The sequence below is a fragment of the Xyrauchen texanus genome, chromosome 7 (genome assembly GCF_025860055.1).
Source record: "Xyrauchen texanus isolate HMW12.3.18 chromosome 7, RBS_HiC_50CHRs, whole genome shotgun sequence".
Lineage (NCBI taxonomy): Eukaryota > Metazoa > Chordata > Actinopteri > Cypriniformes > Catostomidae > Xyrauchen > Xyrauchen texanus.
The window spans coordinates 17,541,831-17,568,608 of record NC_068282.1 but is presented as its reverse complement, the minus strand read 5'-3'; the positions used below and the strand labels follow the sequence as shown (position 1 = coordinate 17,568,608).

Here is a 26,778-nt window from a genome sequence, read left to right as displayed (position 1 = left end):
TTAACGCAATGCTTTTACAAAATAATAAGCTGCACATTTCTGCCTTAAACCCCACCCCCACCCCAATGTTGTGGTAATCAATATTAAGCCACAAATGATGTTGAATGAGCTTTACTTGTATTGATCCCAGAATTATCCTTTAATTTTTAAAAGTATATCTATTGCTTTAACATTTAAAACCCATCAAACTTCTGTGTAATGTTTTGCTTGTGTTCTTGGGCTATCTTTGTATAAAATATCTTTGTATTAAAAAATAAAAACCATGTCCAATGCATATAAACTGTAATGATATTTATTACCATTATATGTAAAACAGGAGTTCTATTGTATAAAACTCCAAACCCCCACCCACGTCAATCATAATTTTATCATAGTTTGTATTTATTTTTAATATTGTATTAATCTTTTATTTTGCCTGACATGTGTTCAACAGATCAATCCATATTAAATGGAAATAGTGCATCTTAAATATCTAAATACATACTGAAGTAAACACTACTTAAAAAAACGTTCAATTTATTGTAAGAGCCCAGCTAATTGTCCAGATTTCCAAAATACATTTACATTGTTTTTCTAGAGCTAAAATACCACACTACCTCTCATGCATGTAAAATTCCATGATCTTTTATTACAGGCCATTTCTCATGGCCTTACATAAAACATAACCTGACAAGGGATAGCCAGATTGATCAAGTGAAAAACAATTAAATAAAATCATCTATAATGAAGTGTCGTTCTACATTTAAAAAAATAAGGGTTTAACTGACATATTCTGTTATTTCAAGACAAAGATGGAAGACCATTTCAGGTTGCACACACACTTTCTCAACAGAGAGCGCAAATCAGACAGCAAGCATCCCAATACTAACATTTCAAAAGAAAAAAAAAACGGAAACAACAAAGAAAGAGAGACAAATACAGAGGCATGGAGGGTGAGAAATAGGACAGAGAAAACGGTCTGTTCTTTCAGATGGCCAAACAAATCGTCAGAACAACCAAACATTTGTCACTTCTGAGTTCTTAAGTCTTTATTTATTTGCATAACCATATCAGTAACAAAGTATGATAATGTTTCAATGCGTGGAAACAATCTGAACAATGTGTTCCACATTTTAACACAAACTACTATATACAGTCTAAAAAAAAAAAGAGGTTTGTTTTTGATCATTATGTACAGAAACATGGCTTCAAGGCCCATAAAACCTATTGTACATGACACATGATGTGCTCTCACTTACTGAGTCCATTTAATGCAGAAATACTATGTTTTAGAGCTGGGTAGAGAGACACAGTGATACCAATCCAACAGACAGACCCATTACAAAAATAGGGGAGAATATTTTTGGCACGCCATACTAAAAACCATCGCCTGAATTTCAACAGAGGAAAGTAAAAAATATTCTGTCTGAGGGCAAGTCTGGCACTTATGACAACCTCTGGAGGGTTTATGGTAATTTGTGGCAGTGGGTTTGAGAATTTTTTTAATTACTTTGAAAGATTGTCACCTTTTCACTGATGTCCTAGAGCTTAAAGATAGTTTTGCTCGAGTCGCTGACTTGAGATAGTCCCCAGCGGCAGTTCTCTGGTTTTGCCTCCTACTTCCCTGCCGGCTCTTCCCCTTAGCCTCAGGCTCAGAGTCACTGAGCTCCACATCTGGGCAGTAACCATCGCTGTCTTGGTATGCTCTGCTGCCACCTAGTGGCCGCTCATTGGAAACCGGTTTGGGGAATCCAGAGGACTTTCGTGCATTCTTCTCAAAGGCCCGAAGATCCTCAGTTCGTACTAAACTGACAGTTGCTTCTTTGAGGGATCTACTGAAGTGCTCAAGGGAGGTTTTGTAGAATCCACCTACCTGACCTTTCCCTGAAATTTCGGTGCGTGTTTCTTGCCCAGTAGGCGTCTGGCTGGATGTGTCTATCTGAAGCACAGGCTTCTCTATAATTCCGTTGGCTTTCAGTTGCCGAGTTTTATTCGGTTCGGCTTTGCCCTTTCCATTGGATGATTGACCATGGAGGGCAGCATGAAGAGCCAGGGGTTTGCCTGTTTGTTTCACAGACAATGTGGGTGTTCCACCATCTCGCCGTATGTAGACCGAGGCAGGCATGAGGCCATTAGCGCGCTCCTCTATCCGTGCTCGGCTGGGATGGAGTTGCGGTTTTCCCTGGCCAATGCCACTCTCAACAATGTCATACACATTAACGCTGTTGTCCGGGCACAGAGGTCCATTACCAGATTTGGAATTGTTTTGGAATTGCTTACCATTGCCAAGTGACACTTTGGGCATTTTGAGTTTGATTGTTATCCTGGGAGGTGGGTGAAACAGTAGGTTCTCTATAGAAGATGACACAGGAAGCCCTGTCAATAAAGACAGAAATCAATAAATTATCCAACGGTCTCCCCCTGTCAAAATTGTCAAAGCTTTTATTTACGAGATCTTCTTGGCTGTTTGAATTAAACTTAGGTGATCCGTGACCAGCAGAAACAGCGGTTTACCCCCTCGCTAGTCTCAGCAGGACGCCCACATACCGGCCACAGTCCGTTCTCTAACCGTCTGATGCACATAGCACACAAAACTGGAAAAAGCTTTCTCGAACTTCGAGCGCAAATCTGATTGGCTGGTTCAATGGAACCTTTGCGAGCAGACGCACATAGGACGGAAGCAGAGTTATGTTCACAAGGTACCACGTTGATAGAACGAGAGCTTTTGAGGATTAAATAATCACAGAATTTGCCTAAGTTTGTCAGAATAGTGACATCAAATCTTTTAAAGACAGTTAGAGTTGCATTAGAGGCACGTAGCAGAAAGTGAAGTGGATATACACAACTGGCCCAAACCTATACCGTAGTCATAGATCTGGCTATGCGAGACTACCCCCTCTCAAATGTGTCTCCTGTGACTGTTAGTAACTGCTAACCTGTTATTATCTGTAATTTAGCTGGGCATGTTTGAAATTATCGTACGATTTTCTTCTTTATAAAACTAGCTCATTTTAAACCCTTGTTTTAGCAGAATGTTCGATTGACAGGTGAGCAGTGTTACTGCTCACGAAAATCAAAATTCATCATGTCATATGAATTAATTGATGTCTTTATTTTACTAATATGGTATATAACTTTAGTCGACAAAAATAACATTTTAATTGGCGATAATGTGCAAAACGACAAAAACATGAATCAAACTGTAACAGACCAAACTAACCAAATCAAAAACAAAACAATTATTTAAACACGTTAAAGCAATTTACTGTATGTTTAATACTGTAGGGATGTGCAAAGTTTTCATAATCGACTATATCGGTTGTTTTGTTTTTTTAATCCCCTTTTCTCCCAATTTGGAATGCCCAATTCCCACTACTTAGTAGGTCCTATTGATGCCGTGGTTACCCACCTCAATCCAGGCTGCGGAGGACAAGTCTCAGTTGCCTCCGCTTCTGAGACCGTCAATCCACCATCTCATCACGTGGCTCGATGTGCACGACACTGTGGAGACTCCCAGCATGCAGAAGCTCATGCTACTCTCCGCAATCCACGTACAACCTACCACGTGCCCCATTGAGAGCGAGAACCCCTAATCGCAACCACGAGGAGGATACCCCATGTGACTCTACTGTCCCTAGCAACCAGGCTGATTTGGTTGCTTAGGAGACCTGGCTGGATACACTCAGCACGCCCTGGATATGAACTTGCGACTACAGTGGTGGTAGTTAGCGTCAATACTCTCTGAGCTATCCAGGCCCCCTAGTCGGTCGGTCGGTTGTTTGAAAGACTAGTGGACTAGTCTGTGATAAATATAATAATGTAAAAAATAGGCCCGATCAGATGCATTTCAGAAGGATATATGGATGCTAAGTGCAGCATTTCAAAATGGTAACTAATGGTTATGGAACAATTAAATAGCCTAAATAGCTATAACATCGTACTGAACAAAACTATTATAGTAAAAATAATAATAATAAAGACTTCAATACAGAGCGGCACAAAACCGCTTATGCTGTTCCTAAATGCAGATTGACGTGCTTCAATGTAAACCGAGAGTTAGGTTGTTTCAAGGCGATCCTTGCTGTGCACTTAAAAGTGCAGAACTGCAAGATAACGTCAGTATACATCTAGTTCACGACATCAAGCAGTTGAAGCATATTTTATTGCAACTATTTATTTAAGCAGCGTCAGACAGAATCAGCAAAAGGCTTTAATCTCTCCAAAGCACCTCAAATACAGGAATATTCCTCACAGCATAGGATTTAACGTCTGGCAGTGATCATCTTGTAATGTACTGTCAATGCGGTGCATAAATGGACTAACGAGACGAAAGTTTTTGCAGAGGGTTTACTGTACAGACTATTAACCACTTTTAAGCACAGTAAGCTATAAATCAAGAAAAACGATCTCCAAGAAGATGTCTCAATTAATATGGAAAAAGCTTCTCCCCTTAAAACCACCACCACTAAAAATATTAAAGTTAGTTGTCAACCCAACTAATCAACTAGTCAGTTGTTGGACGACTAGACAATTAGGCACATCCCTAATGAGAACACTTACCTGAAAACCTGATCTCCTGAAATAATAGCATTTAATGCATATACAGAAGTATTAGCTGCTTTTTAGAAGTTAGTTACACTGTTGTGAATTCTTCACATTTATACAGTTTAGGATATTGCGTTACATGTAGCACTTCTTTAAAGAACACAGCGCATTTACAACGTAAACTATGAATACTAACTAGCATGTAACTTGGTTCATGTTCACTTGTTCATTTGCTTCAGTGTCTGACCAGATGTAAGTTGTAATATTAAATTTATGTTGTGGATATAGCAGATTAATCTCACATATATAGCATTTGTTTGATTGAGGTAATTATCCCTTTAGTAAAGTTTATTGTACAGGTGTTCAGCTCTTGCAGCTCAAGTGGGGAATTCCCAACATACACCATGACTGGATTATTTGAATAAATTATTTCATAATTAAAAAAGAAAAAAAAAAAGTCTGATTATCGTCATGTGTCTTTTTCATCTAATCTTCATTATCGTTGACAAAAATAAATAAAACCGTCATCAACGAAGAGTTTCATCAATAATTCTGTTGAGAAGATTAACACTGCAGGTGAATAGGCAGTGCTTTACTGTTGTCCACGGCGCTTCAGGATGGATTTGTGTTTCTGCTACAATTGCAATTTAATGCAAATTTCTGACTACCTCCGAATGTGGTTCGAGTGATCCGATCACAAATCCTTATGGACCTTGTTTATACTTGTAATGACAGTTGTCCATTTGTAATTATTTCATCCAAGATGCATGTTAATACCAGATATAAATGGGGTCCTAAAGTCAAAAGATAAAATATAAACTGTATTTTTGTTTCCCCTCACTCAAACTAATTCATTTACAAAAATATAAGAAATAAAAAAGTTTGTTACCTGCAGATAACTCTTGGTTGATGAGCTTGACATGCAGATTGAAAATCTGCTCCTGAGCTTTACTCTGAGACAGCTTCAGTTTCTCTCTCCGACTCACCATGTAGCACAAGTTCCTCACCTATCAAAACCACAAACACACACATATGGTTCAGACCTCTAATACCAAATGCTCAGAATGTGACTCTGATGGCCACAGCACACATAGATGTAAACCTGTCAATTTAACTATGCATTTATTAATTTTACGTAAACCACCACATACATTTAAGCATAACAGATGATACAGAAGCAAGCATGCACTTGAACCTGGAACATTCCAATAATTAGTGTTAAATAAACATCTGTATTATGTAAATTGTGTTTAATGCACTAACAATAGAAGTCTACGCAGCAAGGCTCTCTGGAGAGTTTTAAAGCAGAAATGTAAAGCTTGTATGTTTGTTAATGCACTTATATTTGGGTATTTCTTCCATACAAAAATGCATTACTTCAGCTGTAAAGTTGTCTTTTTGGCAGTGGGACTATAGTTCTAGGCAGATGAATTTAGGCAGTTATATAGTACCAACATAATTCCTCTGGGTTAACCAGAAATCCACTACATATATATAATTATTAAAAGGACAATCTCATCCATGATAACGGGGAAACTCACCCTCTCCAGGTCCTGCCGTAGGTGCATGAACATGCGCATTCGTGTATGTATGCTGTCCTCCTGTGGCAGCAGAAGCATGTTCTCTTCATCTTCTTTAGGTGGCAGCAGAGCTTTGTTAAAGTTGCTTTTTCTCTTCATCTTCCAGTACTGAAAGATGAAATCCAGCAAGTGGACAGGCAGTCCAAGGTCCTGGGCCACTTGTTCAGGATGCACATGGGTGTAGAACTCCTCCTCCAACTCCTGAAGTTTCTGCGCCCTCAGGCCCAGCTTCTCCGTTTCGGTCGGAGCTTTATGACGGGCCGGGCTCAAGCCCAGTTCACTCGTTTTGGGTTTACTGTGCTTCAGGCAGTAGGATTTGAACTTGACCTCATCACCTTCATCCAGGATGGTCTTCAACTCTAGATTATGCTCAAACGCACAAGTGACGTGGAAAGGGATGGTGCAGTTCTTAACTGAGCACTGAAAGATTAGAGACAGTGTTAAAGGGAGAGTTCACTCAAAAATATAAATTCTGAGAAAAAAAGAACCATAAAATATCATAAACGTGATGAAAATGACTTGTGAACTACATTTTAAGTCTTCTGAAGCCAAACGATATCTGGATCTTTTCCAGGAATAGGTTAATCCAGTTTTTAAAAAAATCAGAATGATCACCTGAACAAAGTCATTCTACAGGACATATAAAAAAATAAGTCATTTAGACCACTATTATGGTGCCTTTTTGTCATTTTGGAGCTTGACAGCCCCAGTACTCATTTACTTCCATTATAAGGAAAAGAGTGGCCAGGATATTCTTAAAAAAATCATTTTGCCCTTTATGGAAGAAAAAGAGTTATATGGGTTTGAAATGACAGGAGTACATGAGTAGAAGGGTGAGTAAATGACGACATAATTATAATTTATGGGGTGAACCATTCCTTTAAAAACAAACACTTAAACACAAAACCTTCATGCTTCTTTGTCCTCTTGTATTACCTGTATACAGGCTCCAGTCTTGAGCTTACAGAGACTACAGATGAGGGACCAGCGGCTGGGGGGAATATGAGACACTTTGGTGATTGGTTCCATCCTTTCTGGACACGCAATGCTCACCTAAATACATATACAACTCTTAATACTTCCAATAATATTAAATAGATTTCTAATATTAGCTGAAGAAAATGTGAGTGGTGCTTGCCCATGCATAGCATGCCACCCAAATGTTGAGGGCAATTGCAAGGCTGTTGTTTTGCAGTTTTGCAGAGCAGTTTAACTCATTGCTACATGGTGGCTTGGTGGCTTAATTCAAAAGATCCCTTGGCTTGGATCCCTTAATGCATATAAATGGTCTGATTGCTTGGAATACTAATAGCACACCACCTTTTCTAAACAAGATGCATGATTTGAGGCAAGCGCCACTAATGGTTACCAACATTAGGAGCATACAAGAATAATAATTCAGGCATTATTGCACACAGCTTACCTCCGGTATCCAGAGAGCACAGCTTACATGAGCCCATTTTGTGCCCGCCCTGGTGGCCTTCATTGCACCCCCACTTTTTGGACAAAGAAGGCACTGAGGATTGATGCCAAGCACACACGTTCTGCACAGCCAGTTTCCATCTGGCACTTTCACAATGCCATAGCAGGCCTGCAACAGAAAAAGAGTATAAAGAGTATGATCTATGTTACAATGAAGGCTATTTTATAACTTCAACAACATTACAAAAATTTCACCAAAAAGCACATACAAAAGAGCTGATGGAACATCCTGCCTACTTTACAGGATATTAAAGTCATACCTGGTGCACGCAAATGTTGCACTTGTCACAAAAGACCATGTCATTGCCCTCTTCGCTGTCAGGTGAACGACATACATCACAGATGACATCCTCATCATATTCTATTCCCAACCCTTCCTCGGTCTCGATTGCGTGGTTCATGTTTTCGTGGCACTGCCTCTCCAGTGCCTCCATCACCTGTTCCATTGTCAACTCATCCACCAGCCCTTCACCTGAAACAGACACAGAAATGTTATTTCATTCAGTGAAGATGATCATTGTTTTCTTAAAGGGAAAGTTCACCCCATATTACACTTCTGTCATCATTTACTCACCCTCATGTTGTTCCAAACCCATATGACGACTCTTCTGTGGAACACAAACTTGTTCGGCACAATGTTAGTCACAGTTCTCTTTCATTGCATCTTTTTTTCATACAATGAAAGTGAATGGAGACTGAGGCTAGCATTCAGCTGCCTTACATCTCCTTTTGCGATCTACAGAATAAAATAAGGCATATGGGTTTGGAACAACCTACAGTTGCGTAAATACTGACAGAATGATTATTTCTGGGTGAACTAGCCCTTTATCACCCTGTGAAAGTTATAACACAAATTGGGAAAAAAAAAAAAGCAGAGCCTTGTAGTGCTCCATGACACCAAATCTAGATTTCTTTTTAATTGCCATTTTCTCTCTTACCCATCTGCCCAAGCTCTGCATTGAGCTGCTGGAGCCAGTATAAGTCCATATCGTCTAGGTCGTATCTGCACATGGCCTCTGCCAGCTCTTTGATGTTGACGTAACCCGTATCCGTAGAGTCCTGATTCCAGCACTGAATAAATTTCCTTGGTTTGGTGAAGAGGACCTCCTTTGGCTTCTCTGCCATTATTCTGTAAAAAAACAAACAAACAAAAAAACAACACAATCAATTCACTTGCAAGAAGTCCTTTAGCAGACCCTACTTACAAAAGAAATACTGTGGTGGTACCATGGTACAGTGACAAAGGCACTTTGGTACATGGTACAAAGGCACACTCAAAAATTATTTTCCCTCTCGTGCATTCGCACACACAAAGGAACCCCCTTATTGACGTCATCTAGAGCAGGCCATTTTTCTTCTGCTGTTGCTTGCATGCACGATTCAATAGCAAGAACACTGATGGAGGACAACAGACTCGGAGCAATAGTTTTGTAAGGGCTGTTTTACACAAACTGTGTCTTCAGGTCACAGTGTGTCACCCCCGAAGCCCCAGTGAGAGGAGAGATGATATTTGAACCACAGCACACACTGAACTTAGCGGGAGAAAACATGATAGAAATGCACTGTAAACCTATTTATCAACACAATCCTTTACAGTAAAGGTTTGACTCACCTGCTGATTTAAAAAAAAAAAAAAAAGAAATCTTGATGCAAGTTAACCACGCAGTAACAGGCACGTAAAACTTTTCTTCGTTAATTTTCATGTTCCTTTAGTTTAAAATATATAAATTACCACACTCGATAAACATCTTATTTATTTCTGTTATCACAGGCAAAATTTAACAAAGTAACCAAGAAATCACTTTATTTTCTGTATAGTCACACAGCACACACATAGCCCTTTTCCATTGAAATGGCGATGGTTCTGTGCTCGGCAATCTGGAGCCTATTGTAAACCAACTGTACTTTCCACTAACTTGAGAGCTGAACCTTGACCTTACAGGTTATGTGGCTACGGGGTTGGTTTACTTGACTACCTCAAACATGGCACTGAGTTTGTGAATCCTACAGTTTTAACTTCGTTTTTTTTTTAGGACATAATTAAACATACAGAGAAATGCAATCCAACATTGTTACATTACTCAATAAGATTGCCAGAGATGATATTGTGCCCAGGACAACATGTCATGTAATTACATTATTATGTATAACATTTTGTTAAATGATAAGATAATAAGTTGCTTATCTTGCGAAGTACTAACAACTATAACAGTAGAATCGTTATTAACATTGGTGTAGCAGCTGTTTATATTTGGATTTTTGTCATTACATATAATATGTTGACGTCTTGTTGAAAATCCCACGGTTTACATAACAGATAGCAGCAATATTCCTTACTAGTAATCCCCTTGCTGAACAAAACAACGCACTAAATAAGATCAGTTTATCAATTTTCAAAGCCGGTATGCATAATTTCTTGCTGTATCTCCTCGTAGACTTTATTTCCTTTGCAATCTCTCTAGTTTATCTTGGATATCCAGAGAAGACCATATCACAAGTAGAGTGCTCCTTTTCACTTCCTAAATGTTTTTGATGTCTGCCATTTTTGTGGGGTCTTTATTGTTGTTATAGAGTAAAAAAGTTCTCCTTGCTGCAGATGGTAGCTAATGTTGTTGATTGGAAAGATACCTGGTGATGAAACATAATCACGCCCTCCATCCCCCGACGTAATCGGTTCCTGTGAAGAGCTCAGCAAGCTTTGGGGGCCAGTGCAGAACCCGCCTCTGAACCATGTCGGTGGAAAAGTCACACAGTACAGATGCAATGAAAACTCAAAATGAGTCTCTCGTTGAAGTACCTCAGCAGCTCCATTATGAAAATCGAGTTTAAGGCAAACTTGTCGCATATTTGCCACAGAGAATTTTCATAGGCAACTTAGCTTTGCGGCAAACTGTCTCTGTTTTCCAGATTCACCACCGACGAAAAGCTGCAAACTTCTGGCAAAAATTAGCAGCAAATCAAAAGCCAATTTGCATGTGAAATTTACAAGCAGCAAATTTGCGGCAAGTTTGTGGACAGTTTAGAATTACTTGTAAGGGCTCTGCTCCCCCCCTCGCACACACATAATATGTGAAACAGGCGATATTCTTTGTATAGATTTATTTATGTTATATCTAGGCTGTCGATTTAACACGTTAATTCAGTGCAATTATTTTGACTAAAAATAACACGTTTATTTAAAAATATTTAGGCATTTAATCGCAATGCCCGCACTGATATGGAAGATTCCTGAGAAATGCAAGTTTGTAGTACCACCTGTTTACTCCAGAGGGCAGTAAGTGAAACTTCAGCTGTGTAGCAATGCGCATTTTATACAGTGAAGAAAAACACCCTTGAGCAGCAGAACAACAAAAACATGTTACGTTCTTGCGTTCAAAACACTTGATGGATCACAAATCCGAACCAAGAGATCTCAAGATGTGTTCTAAGTATGAAACTATATTTATCTTGACACAGTGAACTAAAAATGTTATGTTTATGATGCAATGCACCTGAGACGCTACACAAGCATGTCTGACGCAGGTGTAAATTGACGGTCCTTAAACAAGCCCTCATAATAAATCTCAAACTGATTGACAAATTCACTTGTGAAATGGATTGCTGTGAACTGTATGCCAATGATTGACTTATGATCAATAATATGATAGAAAACAATACATTGTATTCCAAAGCCACTTTTTGTATTGTCTTATTAATGATTAACTCTTCTGCTACAAGAATTTAATGCATTTTAATTATCTGAATATTTTTAATTGTGTATATATATATATATATATATATATATATATAAAAAATTTAATATTTAAAGATAACTGTATAATTATATATTGATATAAATATGTATAATCTTTATATATTGAATTATTGTTATTTATGGGACTTTCTCAGCAAATATTTGTATATGCGATTAATTAATCGGGACAAAATGTCATTATTTCGATTAAAAATTTTAATACCGTAATTTACGGACTATTGAGCGCACCTGAATATAAGCCGCACCCACTGAATTTTTTTTTTTTTTATTTTGAACATAAATAAGCCGCACACGTCTATAAGCCGCAGGTCAAACGTCAGAGGAACCTCATCCATATTTATGATGTAGTGCGGGCCAATGGAATGCTCCGCTATCTTTGGATCAGTGAATTTGCGGAAGTTTGAAACTTTTTCCTCGTAGTCGGGAGGGAGCTGCTGACACAGACTCGTCCGTACCCTGATGGACAGGCCTTTACGTCTCATAAATCTGAGACACCACAATGGTCCACCTCTAAAATCCTCAAACTTCATTGAATTGGCGATTGTTTTGGCTTTCAGTCGGATCTGCACAGTTGAAACACCTCGGCCGTCTGCTCTCTGTGTGTTGACCCAGTCTTCGAGCAAATTTTCTAGTTCGGGCCATCTGCTTTTCTTCCCTCTGAAAGCTTTAATTGTCTTTTTGCACTGAGTCAATTCCTCACGCTGCCGTTTCCAACGTCTTATCATCGACTCATTAAGACCAAGCTCCCGTGCTGCAGCTCTATTTCCTTTTCCAACAGCCAGATCAATCGCCTTCAACTTGAAAGCTGCATCATATGCATTTCTCCGTGTCTTTGCCATGATGAGGGTGACAAAATGACTACCGTAATCAAAATGATGGAAAGTTTGAGCGCGCTCGATTTAATCTAAACCGTAAACAAAAAAGTTGTTTGACATTAACCCGTTCGGCAATTTCATTGGTCTAATGAAAGCTTCATGCTGCCAAAAAACTGAGCACGTCACAGAATGTTTTTTTTTTTTAAATAAAATTTGAATACATAGCCGCATCATTGTTTAAGCCACGAGGTTCAAAGCGTGGGAGAACAGTTGCGGCTTATAGTCCGGAAATTACGGTAGTTATTTCTGTTAACAGAATTGGAAATTTAGCAAACTCCTCTAAGGAGAGCAGCTAGAAATTTGTTTACTCATGGCGGCGGTTGACTCTTCGCATTTATCATTGCTTTGTGCATCATACGTGTTTGACCAATCACAGGCTGCAGCACCTACTACAGTCCCTCTTCTCCCAAAAGAGCTAAAAAAAAAAAGTCTCTCTAAGCAGCTTAGAGGAACTATAGTTCCTCATGAGTAAAAATAATGAAAAGCATTAGTACCTAATTAAAGTACCTAAAACAGGCTTTAGTTCCTGCAGTAGGAAAGGGCCTTTAGATGGTAATACTATTGTTCTTCGATATATGCCAAGGTACTGAAAATGCTTGTTATGAGAATTCATGACATACTTCACAGAGGGATGAGAGATGGTGTCTGGACTGGCGGGTACTTGTACACCTTTTTCCCATTCCTGCTTCCATGTGTCAGCCAGCAGGTAATAATCCTCTGGAGAGATGTGGTGAGAATCCGGAAGCTTCATTGCACTGATCAAGTCTTTTCTGAACACCTACAAGATAGAAATTGGAAGAGATCCACACATTAACCTGAATGAGTGATATGATTTATTTATTTTTTGTAAAAAAAACCTATAAGCCTCTATAGTTCTTAGTGTAGTTCTTATAGTTTTGTTGATGGCAAAAATGTTGCAAAACAGGTTGAGGTCTCCTCTGCTTACCTCTGCTGGTTTCTTCTGAGCAGAGGCGGGGGTGCCTGGTTTGCTTCCATACTTGTTAAAGGAGAAGGACGTCGAGGGACCTTTACAGTAAGACAATGGAGTGAGACAATTCATATTTCCCTTTCTTGTCCATAAATTTACATAAAGCTACAGCTTCACAAAGGACATTTAAATATTGTTCATTGACTTCTACATTCATAAAGAATTCAATATGGCACATTTCTACTCACTCTCATTATCTGAACTATCACTACTGCTTGAAGTCCTGAGCCGTTTCATCCTGATGTATCCTGCAGTGAGAAACAGTACAACATCAGATCAAGCTCCAGAGAAAGACTTTCCACCTGAACCATTCAGGTACAATGATAATTTTACTTCATAATAGAGCTATTTTCATATAAATGGTTCTGGTTCTGATTCCTCTTCACGATTCCTTCAGTACTTTTGACGAAGAATAATTTGAAAATAAGAAATGCCATTTTTATTGCAATTACTGCCCTCAGCAGCCTGTTGCCAAAAATTATAAGACAACTTTAGATTTCTACTGAGCAGATATAACAAATCAGAAATAACTTATACAATTCTTGTAAACGGCCTGTTTGCATACTTTGAGGCATAAATGAGAAGTTGGTAACTGCACTGCCTGATTGAAGTCTTACATGTTTTAAGTATAACATAAAATAAACAGTTACAGTTCTAGAGACAAGCCAAGCGTACACTACACGACTTGTCGGCACCATGCAACTCACAGTCCGGTTATTCGTCATGCTGGTGCGAACACTTCAGGACTGTAGTGCATCAACTACACGACCATGTGTCCAGTGCTATTAAATGGTTTTTGGTGATCCGATCACAAATGTACAAGTGAGACATCACTGTTACACCTGGACATCTCTTTTGAACATTCGTGTTCGGATTTCGAGGAGAGAGTCTCTGATTTCATGAGGACGTATCATTCAATCATTACGTTTGTGTTTTACTGAATGATAATAAAGCGCAAAAAAGTAAAAGACGAGAAAGAAAGCATATAACAACCGGTGCACATTGTCTCTTAATATTCCCAAGCATGACGTTTAGTTATTTTAGTGCAGTACCTGTAATTGAGCTTCGTGTGTGTACGCTGCTCATTTCCGTGTGCCTATTGTACATGTTCATGCATTCGCTTTTTTAAATTCTCTGATCGTACGGTTGTTTCCCTTTAAATCTGCACAGAACTGGCAAAAAAACGTCAGTTAAAGCTGCACTTAGTGTCGATTCATTTCAAATAGATCACAAAAAATGCATATAAAAACAAACTAGTGTGGTTTATTCTTTATAAAGTGTCAAAAAACTCCTCATGCCCGTTTTCACGCTTTATTGGCACATTTGCAAAGGAAAAAGAATGATAAAAAAGCGGATAATGATAAAAACAGCTAGTAGGGAGAAGTGGGTGAGGATTTAATTTATTTTCTTATTATCTTTGTCTCCTGCTACCCAACACATTACAAGGCTCACTACTGTTTTACAGTGTATTTGCACAAATTTGAAAATGATTTTTTTTCTTCAAACAGCTGGAATTAATAAAGACATTGGGTAGGGATATGTGGATGATTTTTTTTTTTGTTCTAATTATTTTTTGGTCTCCTGCCACCCACATTTTCTCTCCTCTTTCAACAAACATTAAAGAACAGCTCGAGCCTATTTTGATATTTTCAAAAGGAAACATAAGAAAAACAGCTGACATTAATAAAGACAGTGGGTAAGGATATGTGGGTGAAGTTTCATATTATTATTAGGGGTTCAAGCCCAAAGAGCTGAAACCTTATTGTATTTGTGAGTATTATTATTCTGCCCTAAATCTGATAGTGCAGACCAAACCATAAGGCCTAGAGACTTGACACTTTGGGGGATGGTAGTACTCCGGCTGGCTAGCCATATGCATGGACACGCTCTGATTGGCCAAATGGGGTGCGCTACAGTGAACAAAACAACAACAAAAATATTTTGGGCCATAACTCTTACTCAAACCATAAGGCCTAGGAACAAAATAATTTTTTCCTGATTCCTTGCATCATTGCAAATCTTTTGGAATACATAAAGGTTTTGCTCCGCCCATTCGTTTTCCCACTATTTTGGATTGTTTGGGAAAAAATATAGAAAAACAAACTAGTCTTAGGCCGTTCGCCCAGTCGGAACCAAACCATGGCAGAAAGATTCAGCAGAGTCCCAAAATGAAAATGTATTCATCATCAAACCGTAAGCCAAAACGTACATAGTGGGCGTGGCCAATTATACATGGCTGCCATCGACCAATTAACTTTAGCAGCTATTAGGTAGCTGTTAGAAAAGGCAGATCGGAACGAAACGTGGTAGGCCTATTTGTCTCTTGGCCCAAGAGGTCTGTGCAAAATGTAAAAAATATTGGCCAGCAGGAAGTGCTATCGTGTTTTTCATATTTCAGAGTATAAACCATTGTACATACCACTGTGTTTCACTTAGACACAAGTTATTCATACCATATGATAAATTACTCATTCTGATCAACTTTGCCTCAAGAAGCATTGGTGTGAATCAAATCGTTTGTTATATATTTAAGATTATTTAAAAAACGACTTTTTCAAACAAGTCCAAGGCCGTTTGCCCGATCTGAACCAAACCAGTGAAGAAAGATTCTCTTGAGTCCCAATTAGGGGGACGATTCATCGATGTAATCTATTACAGAAATACGTCGATTTGCATAACATGCGTCGGTGCGTCGCAACGGAATAATAAAAATGCCATCACACGGTTTAAGCATGGATTCCCCAAAGAACAAACTGCAGCTAAAAAAAACTTGCCCATGGTGATCTAAAGCATGGGAGTATTTTAGCCAGAGACCCAACAATGTGGTACTGTGTAAGATATGCAAATTCAAAATGGCTTATCACAGCCGTACATTATTTGGCCGTTTTATATTTTCTGTTTAATTTAACGGCCATGCAGCCCTCTACATTGCAAGTAAATTTCACACTATGTGACCAATAAATGTCTGTTATTAGCCACTGGCAAGTACATTTTAACATTTCACTCGCCTGTGATGGAGTTGTGTAGGGTCCGAGGCCCTTTTACTAAATAAAAAGCAGTTGATTAAGAAGCTGGATTCAGCCTCGTCTTTCCCTGCATGATGTCTCATGAGCGCGGAGGAAAAAGCACTAGTGTCTCATTCAGTTGAGCATCTCAGGGAACCGTGGACGTCACAAGAGCAGCTCTCGAGATTGTGTGAAGATGAACCACTTGTCAAGCGCTCTGATGAGCACGCCGTCTACAGAGGCGTGCACAAAACTCCTGCGAAAACAGATTTGTGTTGTGAACGCAAAGTGCTCCAGTTTCACTTTACCTCCATGTAATGTCAAATATCTGTGGTCATAGTGGGTTTATTCACGCAGTTTAATAATAGGCAGTGAGAGAGAGGAGATGCCCTGCTCTATTTCTGTGAAGATGTTCAAATGCAAGAAACAGAATCTCAAAGTATTCCTTCATGAGAAATAAGGGTTTGTGAGTTAATCAGAGAGCCTTAAAATAATGTGTGAAAGTGAAGAATTGAAGGCAGAAATATTTTACTATTGCATAATATATAAAAGAAGCAAAAGAAAACAAAACATTGAAAGTCTAATGGATCAAAAGAAAATCGGACAAATAAGAGAGATATATTTTAGTTATTTAGAAAAATTTTGATAATTAAAATATTATTTTAATTATTTTATAATGATTGACTGTCATTAATACATTTTTGAAGCCTAAAAAGGAAATCATATACCCTTATTTTATTATATGACACAAGCTAAATTTGTTTAAATGGCTTGGTTGTGTGCATGAAGCACACATAGTGAGTTGGTAAGGTAATTAATCATCATATTCATGAAACACCTTAAACAGACATTTATCATAGTCCTAAAACAGTAATCATAGTCATAATCGCAATTCTTTGTTTGACAATTAATTGTCAGCCAAATTTCACAATCGTGAACCCTAATTTTCATTATTAGGTTCCTACCTTGTGAATTGTTTTGATACAAATGTTTCTTTTACTGAGAGTTGATTAAGAATGCACAAGTTTTAGTTATTCCTGTTAGAAAAACATTTAAGTGTTACTCAAATTGCACTAATTTTACTGTAAAATAATTTTACGTTGGACTGCTATGCACAATGTTTTGATATTCCTCCTGAAAGTGACTTGAATTTTACATTTGTTTCATTTATTTTGTTGTTGGATTGCTAAATGTAGATTACTTTAATTTCATTTTGGAGTGATTTTAAGTAAGAACTTGTTCAATTCGAGTAAAAGGAAAGTGCAATCTACATTTAGCAATCAAACAACAAAATAAATTAAACAAATTGTAAAAGTCAAGTCACTTTCAGGAGGAATATCAAAACATTGTGTAACCTCGAGTTTAGATCTCATAAAATCTCTCCAAAATAAAATTAATGTTGGACTGTAAAATGGAGATTACCAGTTAAGACAGGGCTATTTTGGTTGCAGAATAATACCATGCAGTGCATACTTTTTTCCTTGTACATTTGTTTGTGTTTAAGTGAAGAATTTATTAAAATATGAATGAGACAAGTTTTTTTGACATTTATTTTGGTTAATTAATTGTTATATTAATCAAGAAATAATAATAAAAAAATCTTTAGAAAAAACGGCAAATTAGTCGTTAGATTAATCGACCAATCGAAAAATAATCGTTAGATTAATCCATAAAAAAATTATCGTTAGGTGCAGCTCTAGTCCCAATATCAATAATTAGCAAAGAAAGTTTTAACTTTCGATTCATCGTCGCAACGGTATGCCAAAACATTCAAAGTGGGGATGGCCACATTTACTTAAATGGTTATAACTTTTGAACGGAATGAGAGATCACCAAATTTTGGACATTTATATAGGACGTCAATCTGAAGACACATAAAAATCATTGCACAACTCTACTTCTTGTTGGTTCTATAAACAGTCATGAATGTAAAAATAATTTGTGCTACCTAACATGATGGTTCTAAAAATGAAGGCAAACAAATCATTGTTTTGGACTCTTATTACTCTTGAAGCTATATAATTCTAATATTTTTTTAATTCTGCTTCCAATATCTTGCCCTCCTCTTGTGCTCTCTATAGATTTCATTGGCTCATTGTTATCTCTCACTTGTAGGAACAGTGCGCACATCTGACGACAAGACGTCCAGATATCAAGCAGTTTTGAAAACTGTCGCAACATCTGGAACTACTCTTGGGGTGTCGCAGGAGTGCGCACACAATAAGACCTTTCGTCGCAGACCAGTCACTGATTCAAAACATCAAAGGAGACAAGCTTGAGTCATATAGTGTACACTAGGCTTAAGACCAGGGGTCAGCAACCTATGCATTGGCACATGGAGAGGTAATCACCGGCATGCCAGCAATGGCAAGAGAGGAGTAGACTATTTTATTCAGATGAAATTATGTATGTAATCCTTCCTCAAGATCACGCAGCATGTTTTCATCAGCGGAATAGGAGGCTATGCAGCATGCTCGTAGGACTCATGCAGCGCGTGCAAGCCATTCACACATCACAAGCTGGCAGCGCTTCACTTTCGGTTAATCGCACGAGTAAACGCGCCCACTTTGCTTCAGTCAGGCTGCGTAGATGACAGCCAACATTCCGCGTTTCATTTGTTTCTTTTTGCTTTCAGAACAACACGTCATGTTATAATAAAAACACCACTATTAATCATTGAGATTTCCAACCCAGCATACAGGTACACCCTCCTTAAACCATGGTCACATTATGAAGAGAAAACATAAACCCACATTGTGGGGTTCAAAATTCAAAGTCTATTCAAAATATAAATTAAACCTGGATATAAAGTTTTAGGATTTTGCAGCTTTCAATGAAAAGGGCTAAATAGCTGATTGGCTTGTGCCATTGACCAGAAAAATAAAAAATTGCACTCCATGTCAAAATGGTTGCTCTCCCCTGCATTAGACTGTTATGTAGCCTAATGTTGTACTACATGCTTGCAAGACTTTAACAGTTATTATTTCATTTAGAGTTGTACATTCATAACTTGAGCATCAGTATAATATTAAGAAGAGTATTTTAGTACAGTGCTTGGTCTGACTCTGAATAAGTGGAAAATTGCACTTAACTATACCAAAAGTCATCAAAATCAAATAAACCTTTTTTTATAAATGGAACTTTTCTGAACAAAAAAAAAAAAGTTCTCAGTTCCCACCCTTGCTAACACCAGCCTAAGCTCATTTAGTAACATGGTATAACAATCTGACATGATCACTGTACCAAGATACCACCACAGAACTTTTTTGTAACACCACCTTGTATGTTTTTCCTTTTGTGCACTCACCATAAATCCAAAGCGAATGCTAGTGTATTCCTCCACTGTGCTTCTTCCGCCTCATTTATTCCTGGAACACAAAAATAAAAAAGACATTAGCAAAGAAAACAAAACTTATGTTGTTAAAAAACGGGTATCAGATACAAAGCAAAGGACAGCGTATAATGTGATTTATTATGCTCCAATACCAGTCTGAGAGTGGCCTCCTTAAATAAATATTAACCAGGCTCTCTAGGAGCAATTGCCGCCAACCCACACAAAATGGAAATATGTAGCCTATAAACACATACAGCTTGAATGGACAGCTTATAAGCAAGGCACATTACTTAAAGTAATACCATTTCTGATGAGTTTAATAAACTCAGGCCTAAACTAAAACAATACCTCCATTTCTTTAAAGAAAAATAGAGAGAGAACTACTAATATACTGCACAAAGGATTCTGGAAGATAATGTGAACAGCAAAGATAACTCATGAAAAGTGGATGTCTGAGCTCAAATTTCTCAAAGTAGCACAAGATTGATAGTGGCATCTATACTGCACTACAAAGCCAAAACACAGAACTATGTTCTGAAATGAAGAAAAACTGTTTTAAAGTGAATATCCAGCCAAATCTGGATTATAAAATAGTCTCACTTGTTTTTCTGTGAATCTGAACATAGTTGAGCCAAACCCGCCTGTCATGACAATTCTCTGACAAGAGACGTGATTTCAGTTAGCTTAGTGCAAACTTAAGTTTGACAAAATGTGTTAATCCCCATTATAAAAAGCAACATAGAGACAGATAATCACAAAGGATATGTTTTTTATTTTTAAAACAGCAGACCTAAAACAAGGAAGAAAGAAATGACCCAAGACTTGAACTTGCATCACCCACAAGAGCATCATAACCCAACGAGTTGCAACATGGACTAACTGATATGCCACATCTCCAACAAAGCAAGTTTTTTATAACCTAGAATTGTTGTTTAATATGGTGACAATTTGCTTGAGTTGGTTACTTATGTGGTAGTGTTTGTGGATACTATAAATACCCATAGACGGGAAACAGGGAAGACTTGAGATCAGCCTACTTGGCAGCATGTCAAGTAGGCTGATCTCAAGTTAAATGCATAGTGCCCTCTGATACACACAGTTCAGTCACTACACACGTAAACAGGAACTTCAAAGTTTTACAGTAATTTCACTGTCTGCATATCAACCAGAAAACCTATCATAAGAAAAGAGCATGAAGCTTGTGTTATACAGCTATAATTTCAATCCAGAGAACAAATGCTTTGAATCTGAAACAAAAGTGCCAGTGTTATGTAATAGTTTAGCATACAGGATGGAGTACTAGTGGCGACGAGACAGACCCCCCCCCAAAGTCCACAGTGATAAGTGTAATAATGACCAGATCTGACTGCTCAGAGCAGCTTTTAGACTATTTAAGTCATACAATGACCTACATTCTCAATAATATAATACAATAATAAAACAAAAAGGTGATTCTTGCTGTTGTCATTGTGCCTTTTGTGTGAGGAATTTAATCCAAGGTTCCTTTAGGAAGCCAATATTGTCTTTCACTGAATTTACCAGAATTCCCTTTTATCATCAATAATCATCACCAAATGTTTAATATCAATCATGTATGGATCATTAGTACTGTACAAACCAGGCATTTGATGAATCCAGCTATGAATTTTGATAATAGCTTCAATAAGTAAAATGGAAAAAGCTCTCAGTTTGCCTCCTGACCTACTCCCTGGAGGACTTTTGACAGGGATCTGAATCCACATTTGTGACAGTAACAGGCATGCTTTCAAATGCACAGACGAACATCAGCTTCTGGTGCACTTACTTCTCCGAACACACATTCTGAATGTTTTGAAAAGGAAGCAGTAATGAGACTGAATGGCTACTGGGGACCTGCAGGCTTGAATTTTAGGAGGACCGTGAATGAATGAACTTTTGAATAAAATGTGTCACTAGGACTACATAGTTCTATTATTTTCTGAATACTTTCTGTGTTACATTAATACATGACAAATTTTTAAATATTATCTATATAGCTGTAAAAAAAAAAATCCCAAAATGTAATTGCTGAAGGAGCAATACTCACACAAAAATGTATAATTCTGCCAACATTTACTTACTCTCCTCGATCAAAATTAGTATCATCTGTAAAATCATCCGTATGAACGAGTTTCATCCGTAAAACACAAGAATGAGGGATGAGGGGATTGTGAGTGTGACTGTCAAGCTCCAAAAGCTCATCCATATCACTTGCATGGTATATTTGCAAATTATTTTGAAGCCATGCGATGGTGTTGTGAGGAACACTCCTCTTTACCCATTCGAATCTGGTGTGTAAGCGAAAATGTCTTTGTTTACATGCGTACAGTGAGCGCACCTGTCTTTAAATTGGCACATGTATTTTGCTACGAGTATATTCCAAACAAACTCTCAAACCCAACGTCTCTTTTTGTAATGACTAAGATATATCAATATAAATACACATGTAAGAATGTACATAAGAATAACAGATATAGTATAACATATTATGCATAATATAAAAAATAAAATAAACACTGGCTCATGGTCTATTCTGTATTTAATTACAGCATATTGGTTTTCAATTCAGGGTTTCTTGTGCGTAGTGAGAAATAAAGCACAGTTACAAGAATACTTTGTAATATTATCCTTGCAATAAAATAGCAGCGACGTTAAGCAATTAAATTGTCTACACTCATACTAAAATACTGCATGCAAGTCTTTTTTATGGGATATTTTACAACGAGCATAGTCCAAACTAATTGCTGACCCTTGCTGCTAATTTTATTGCCAGGATAATATAACATGCATAGTAATATACATATAATGAATTTTGAACATTAAGACAAAACAACAGATTTAATATACAATTTGAGCTATCTGCATATTACATAAATATTCTAAACTGAGAGAATGTGTTTACAGCTTCTATATAATTTATTTACTGCATATTTACACTGAATTCAGAGTTTTTGTGCGTGAGACAAGTAAAAAAGCATAGCACCTGTTTGCCAGTTGATTAGCGCCACCAACGCACTGGATTGCGCAACAGCAGAGAAACTGGCAAAATTATTGGTCAGTTAGTTTTCATTGCAGTCAGAAGAAAAAAAATCTTTAAAAAAAACAAATGGATTTCGGTGGACAATTTGTCGGAAATGGTGTGAATAGTGCCATAGCATTCAATTCAAAAGCTCATTCTGATAAAAAAAGAAAAATAAATGGATTTAGTGTGACCGAAAATGTAGGCAGCTGACTACTTAATGGCTTAACTGACAGCTGTTTTGAATGAATGGAACTCTTAAGCCGTGTGTCCACCAAGTGGTTTTCCGGTCAGCCAGCGTATTTTCCTGAGGCCAGCGTATTTTTTCAATTGTTTGCAATGGGAGCGACGCGTATTTAAAAAAGCCAGCAGTGTGACGAGGCGCGGAGTGTCTATTCCACAATGAACGCCATGCGCTTAGCATTTTTTTCTGGTCGCCGAGAGTTGAATAATGTTCAACTTTGTGTAAAACGTAGCGCTCGTCACAGTCTCTTTTTAACCAGCCATCCAATCACAGTGGTGGAGGGGCGGGACAAAAACTACAACGACCAAACGTCACATCCTACTTGTACAACGACTGAACAACAATGGAGAAGTTGTTTGCTGGTCTCTGAGTATTCATGTCTGTACCAGATGACATTCTCAGACTACCACAATATTAATATGAATAATAATGGTTCAGCCTTCCCTTCATCCAGAGCAGGGATGGGCATTTGGCTTGTCAGCGACATAGTACGCGCTATTGTTAATGTATGCAGGTGGAACCAATTACTTTTGTTTGCATGGATAATGTATCTGTCATTAACGATTTCAATTTGATTCGCAAATACACTATTGATCAAATGATCAAAGAGGTGTACAGTATGAGAGATACATACACCAGAGCTGCTCTCCTCACAGATGTAAAGGGTAAATAAAAATCATCAAAAGTTTTTACGAAATCCGTGACAGTGCAGAATCACCAAAGACATCTAATGCGGTTTCGCTCGTGCTTGTGAAAAATGAAAAAGATGTTAGAGGAGGCAGAAACTTTGAAGAAATGCACGACTGAGATGCCTGACTGATTGTTGAAAAGTCTTGCGAATAGAGAGAATGTTCTCTGATGCATGGGACTGTTCGGTCCGTGCGTGTATGTTGTGGTGCTGAAATGTTTTTTATTAATACACTGAAATTTTGTGTTCTTGTATCCAGTATTGTTACTGATGATAATATTTAGATTTTAACTAATACCTATAAGCTGTTTTATGAGGTGGGGTTGAAAATGTTATCTGTTCATTTCTGTTTGTCTGTTGCAAATGTAGACAATGCAAATTAGATCTTTTTTTTGAAAATGTAAGTCTGGTGTATATTGCTTGTCAGTTGAACATGAATTTGTACATGTGAATGGCATGTTTTAGTCAAAATGCAAATTAAAAAGTAATTATATTAGTTTTTATAAATATTGTTAAACAACATTTTTTATATAGGTAACAATTTAAAAAAAAAAACATTGCATTAGATGCGCTTAAAATAAATGAGGAAATTGAGTAAAGGGGTGAACATTTTTAGAGTGCGGATTTGTAATCCGGCCTCTTGGTAGAAAGGAAAAAAGATATTGGTCGTCGCCTCCTTCAAAGTTGCCCATCCCTGATCCAGAGCAAGGGCCAGAGCAAGTACTCTTCCTTGAGCCGACATTTTTACATTCAGTACTTGTTGACAACACAAACTGTCTGTGAAATTAGGTACTTGTCACGCATTACTTCGGCTGATATTCCAAATCATAGCAACCAAAGCATCTCAGCTGAAAAAACGCAGCGCATCCAAAAGGCACTCTCAAGTGCTCCCAGCTGGGCATTTTCAGAAGAACGCCTGGCATTTCCAGCTGGCAAACAAATTCTTTGGTGGACACATGGCCTTGAAATGGTCTCCGAACAGTTTGAAAAGCACCTTATTTTAAACCTGCCACACTAGAAAGCCTACGAAGGCAGCATTTCCCTGGTTTCGGATGCAGCATCGGTTTCGTGGCCACGACTAAAAATTATTTGCCCTCTTGTGGTCTAAGGTTTGTAACCACCAGAGCAACACAAGAGTGCACGTAATGTATGTACAATGGGTCCACGTGCCTGCGTACTTGCGTTAAGTATGTATGTTTACCTTAACGGAAAGGGGAGACAACTTAATCTGTTCAAGAGTCACAGGGTGTCCAGCCAGGTCTCCTAAGCAACCAAATGGTTGCTAGGGAGGGTAGAGTCACATGGGGAAACCTCCACGTGGTCGCTATAATGTGGTACACAGCAGGGCGCTTGGTGAGTTTTGTGTGGATGCTGTGGAGAATAGCATGAAACCTCCACACGTGCTATATCTCCGTGGTAAAGTGCTCAGAATAAGATGATGCAATAAAATGCACAGATTGATGGTCTCAGACACGGAGACAACTAAGATTTGTCCTCCGCCACCCGGATTGAGGAGAGTCACTACGCCACCATGAGGACTTAGTGCGCATTGGGAATTACAATTTGGGTAAAAGAGGGGAGAAGAAGAAAAAATAGTCACAGGGTGGGGTTGGCTTGCTTTGTGATACAAAATGACAGAGCCAACCCCCACTCCATTGCATCATGATAAAGCACAATGCACTGCCCAGACAGACCACCCAACACTAAAACAGATCAGTGGCTACTACACCCCACCTCACACTGGCTTAGTGTACTAACAAACCCTCCCATTTGCTAGATCTATAGAAAAATACATTACTAAACTGATCTTACACATGTTATCCCTCTCTATTATTACATTGGCTAATCAACGTTTTAAATTATTTTGTGAATACTTGCAGTTTAACCTATACTTAAGTGTTAAATTGGGCCTCGACAAGAAGCATACTCATTAAAGCCCATGGCTAGGTATTTCGCGGGAAGCAGAGGGGGAACGGAAGTTCGAGGAGGGCATCCCGCATTCCATAAACTGTACTTCCGCTCCAAACTTTCTGTTCCACTGTGGACGTATCGCTTCAGAATTCGAGATTTTATGTCAATTCTACATTCAATTTTAGATTGTTATACAAAGTTGTATCTGTGGTCTCATTCGTTGCATTTATGGTTAAACAATGTCAACAGCGTTCTCTCTACTGTACGAAGAAAACAAAAACTTACATTTGTAAGGCAACATTCGAAAGCAAATTAGCTTGGCTACACGAGTTCCAAGCCTGATACTGAACGCAAAACATTAAAAAAAGGCTACACATTCTAGCATTAAATAAAGCAGTGTAATTATGCAACAACCTACGGCATTACACAACGTACAAAAACAATCAAACATAGCCTCGTTTCCTTTGTAAATTAAATTATGATGCAACGAGGGCGTACAGTTTTAGCCAGCATTTGTGCATTATTGTGATTGAACTGCAACACAGTTGTCAGTTTACACTCTGTCCATGCTGGATCAAAAGATACAACTTTTCATACAGTCTAATAAAGAATTGCATGGCAAAAACATTTACGGTTTACTCTAAGTCGTTCCTAAAGAGTAGTACTGTAACACTGTGTGAGCATTAGGTGGTGTGTCCTCCATTGCTGAACGATTAAAGGTTTCTGACGGCCTTGGCGCCAAACTCGAGCCGCCCTACATGACGAACACACTCCAGTCACTACAATCACTCCTACTGCCACAGTTACACTTCCAATATGTATATAACGCCACTCAGTATGTACTGTCAAACTTGCGCGGAAATATGTCGGTATCGCTGACACCAATATTGTCAGTTATCTGATATAGACGGTAAAACCCTGCTCATAAAGGACCTGTAGGAAGCAGCAGGCCGCTGCCTGGATAACTGGCACACTGAGTCCTGTGTGAAGACATGAGCAGTATTGTTCGTGCTGCACCCTTACCTCAAATCCCAAACTCCACCGTTACGGGCCGATCGCACGAGGCGAAAGAGTCCGCTGGGCTGTCTTCAAGTCAGCAGTCCAGAGACGAGGCAAATAAGCGTGTGTTTTTTTGTTAATTTTTCTATCCCACTGTCAATATCCCAAAAGCAGCAATCACCCTCTCACCACGACACAACAGCCCTATTGTACTAGCCGACCGCTGGGTCCTAAACTCCGCCTATCCATGGCCCTTCTGACTGACCGCCAGTGGAAACTGGACTGTTTTGCATATTTATTTTTAGGAAAAGTTAAATGTTCCCTAGCAGACACTAAGGAGTGCTACTCAAATATAAT

General features: G+C 38.3%; 1 protein-coding gene across 1 annotated transcript; it reads right to left on the bottom strand.

Annotated features, from left to right (window-relative positions):
* Positions 1–538: 538 nt before the first annotated feature.
* Positions 539–26,625, bottom strand: LOC127646553 (protein Jade-3-like). The gene is made up of 12 exons (XM_052130306.1): positions 26,446–26,625; positions 19,516–19,576; positions 13,392–13,451; positions 13,162–13,241; positions 12,836–12,993; positions 8,525–8,715; positions 7,847–8,058; positions 7,528–7,695; positions 7,041–7,157; positions 6,066–6,524; positions 5,414–5,531; positions 539–2,355 (listed from the first exon to the last, which is right to left on the bottom strand). Exons 3-12 carry the CDS (start codon positions 13,438–13,440, stop codon positions 1,502–1,504), a joined length of 2,406 nt encoding a protein of 801 aa, XP_051986266.1. The 5' UTR covers positions 13,441–13,451; positions 19,516–19,576; positions 26,446–26,625; the 3' UTR covers positions 539–1,501.
* Positions 26,626–26,778: the final 153 nt, after the last annotated feature.

Bases quoted from the DNA above. Each gene is read 5' to 3' on its own strand.
- LOC127646553 (XM_052130306.1), bottom strand. From the start codon at position 13,440: ATGAAACGGCTCAGGACTTCAAGCAGTAGTGATAGTTCAGATAATGAG. The intron at 8,059-8,524 runs GTAAGAGAGAAA...TGTCTGTTTCAG, and splicing joins TGCAGAGCTTGGGCAGATGG to GTGAAGGGCTGGTGGATGAG. The intron at 7,696-7,846 runs GTATGACTTTAA...TTTCTGTTGCAG, and splicing joins GCAACATTTGCGTGCACCAG to GCCTGCTATGGCATTGTGAA.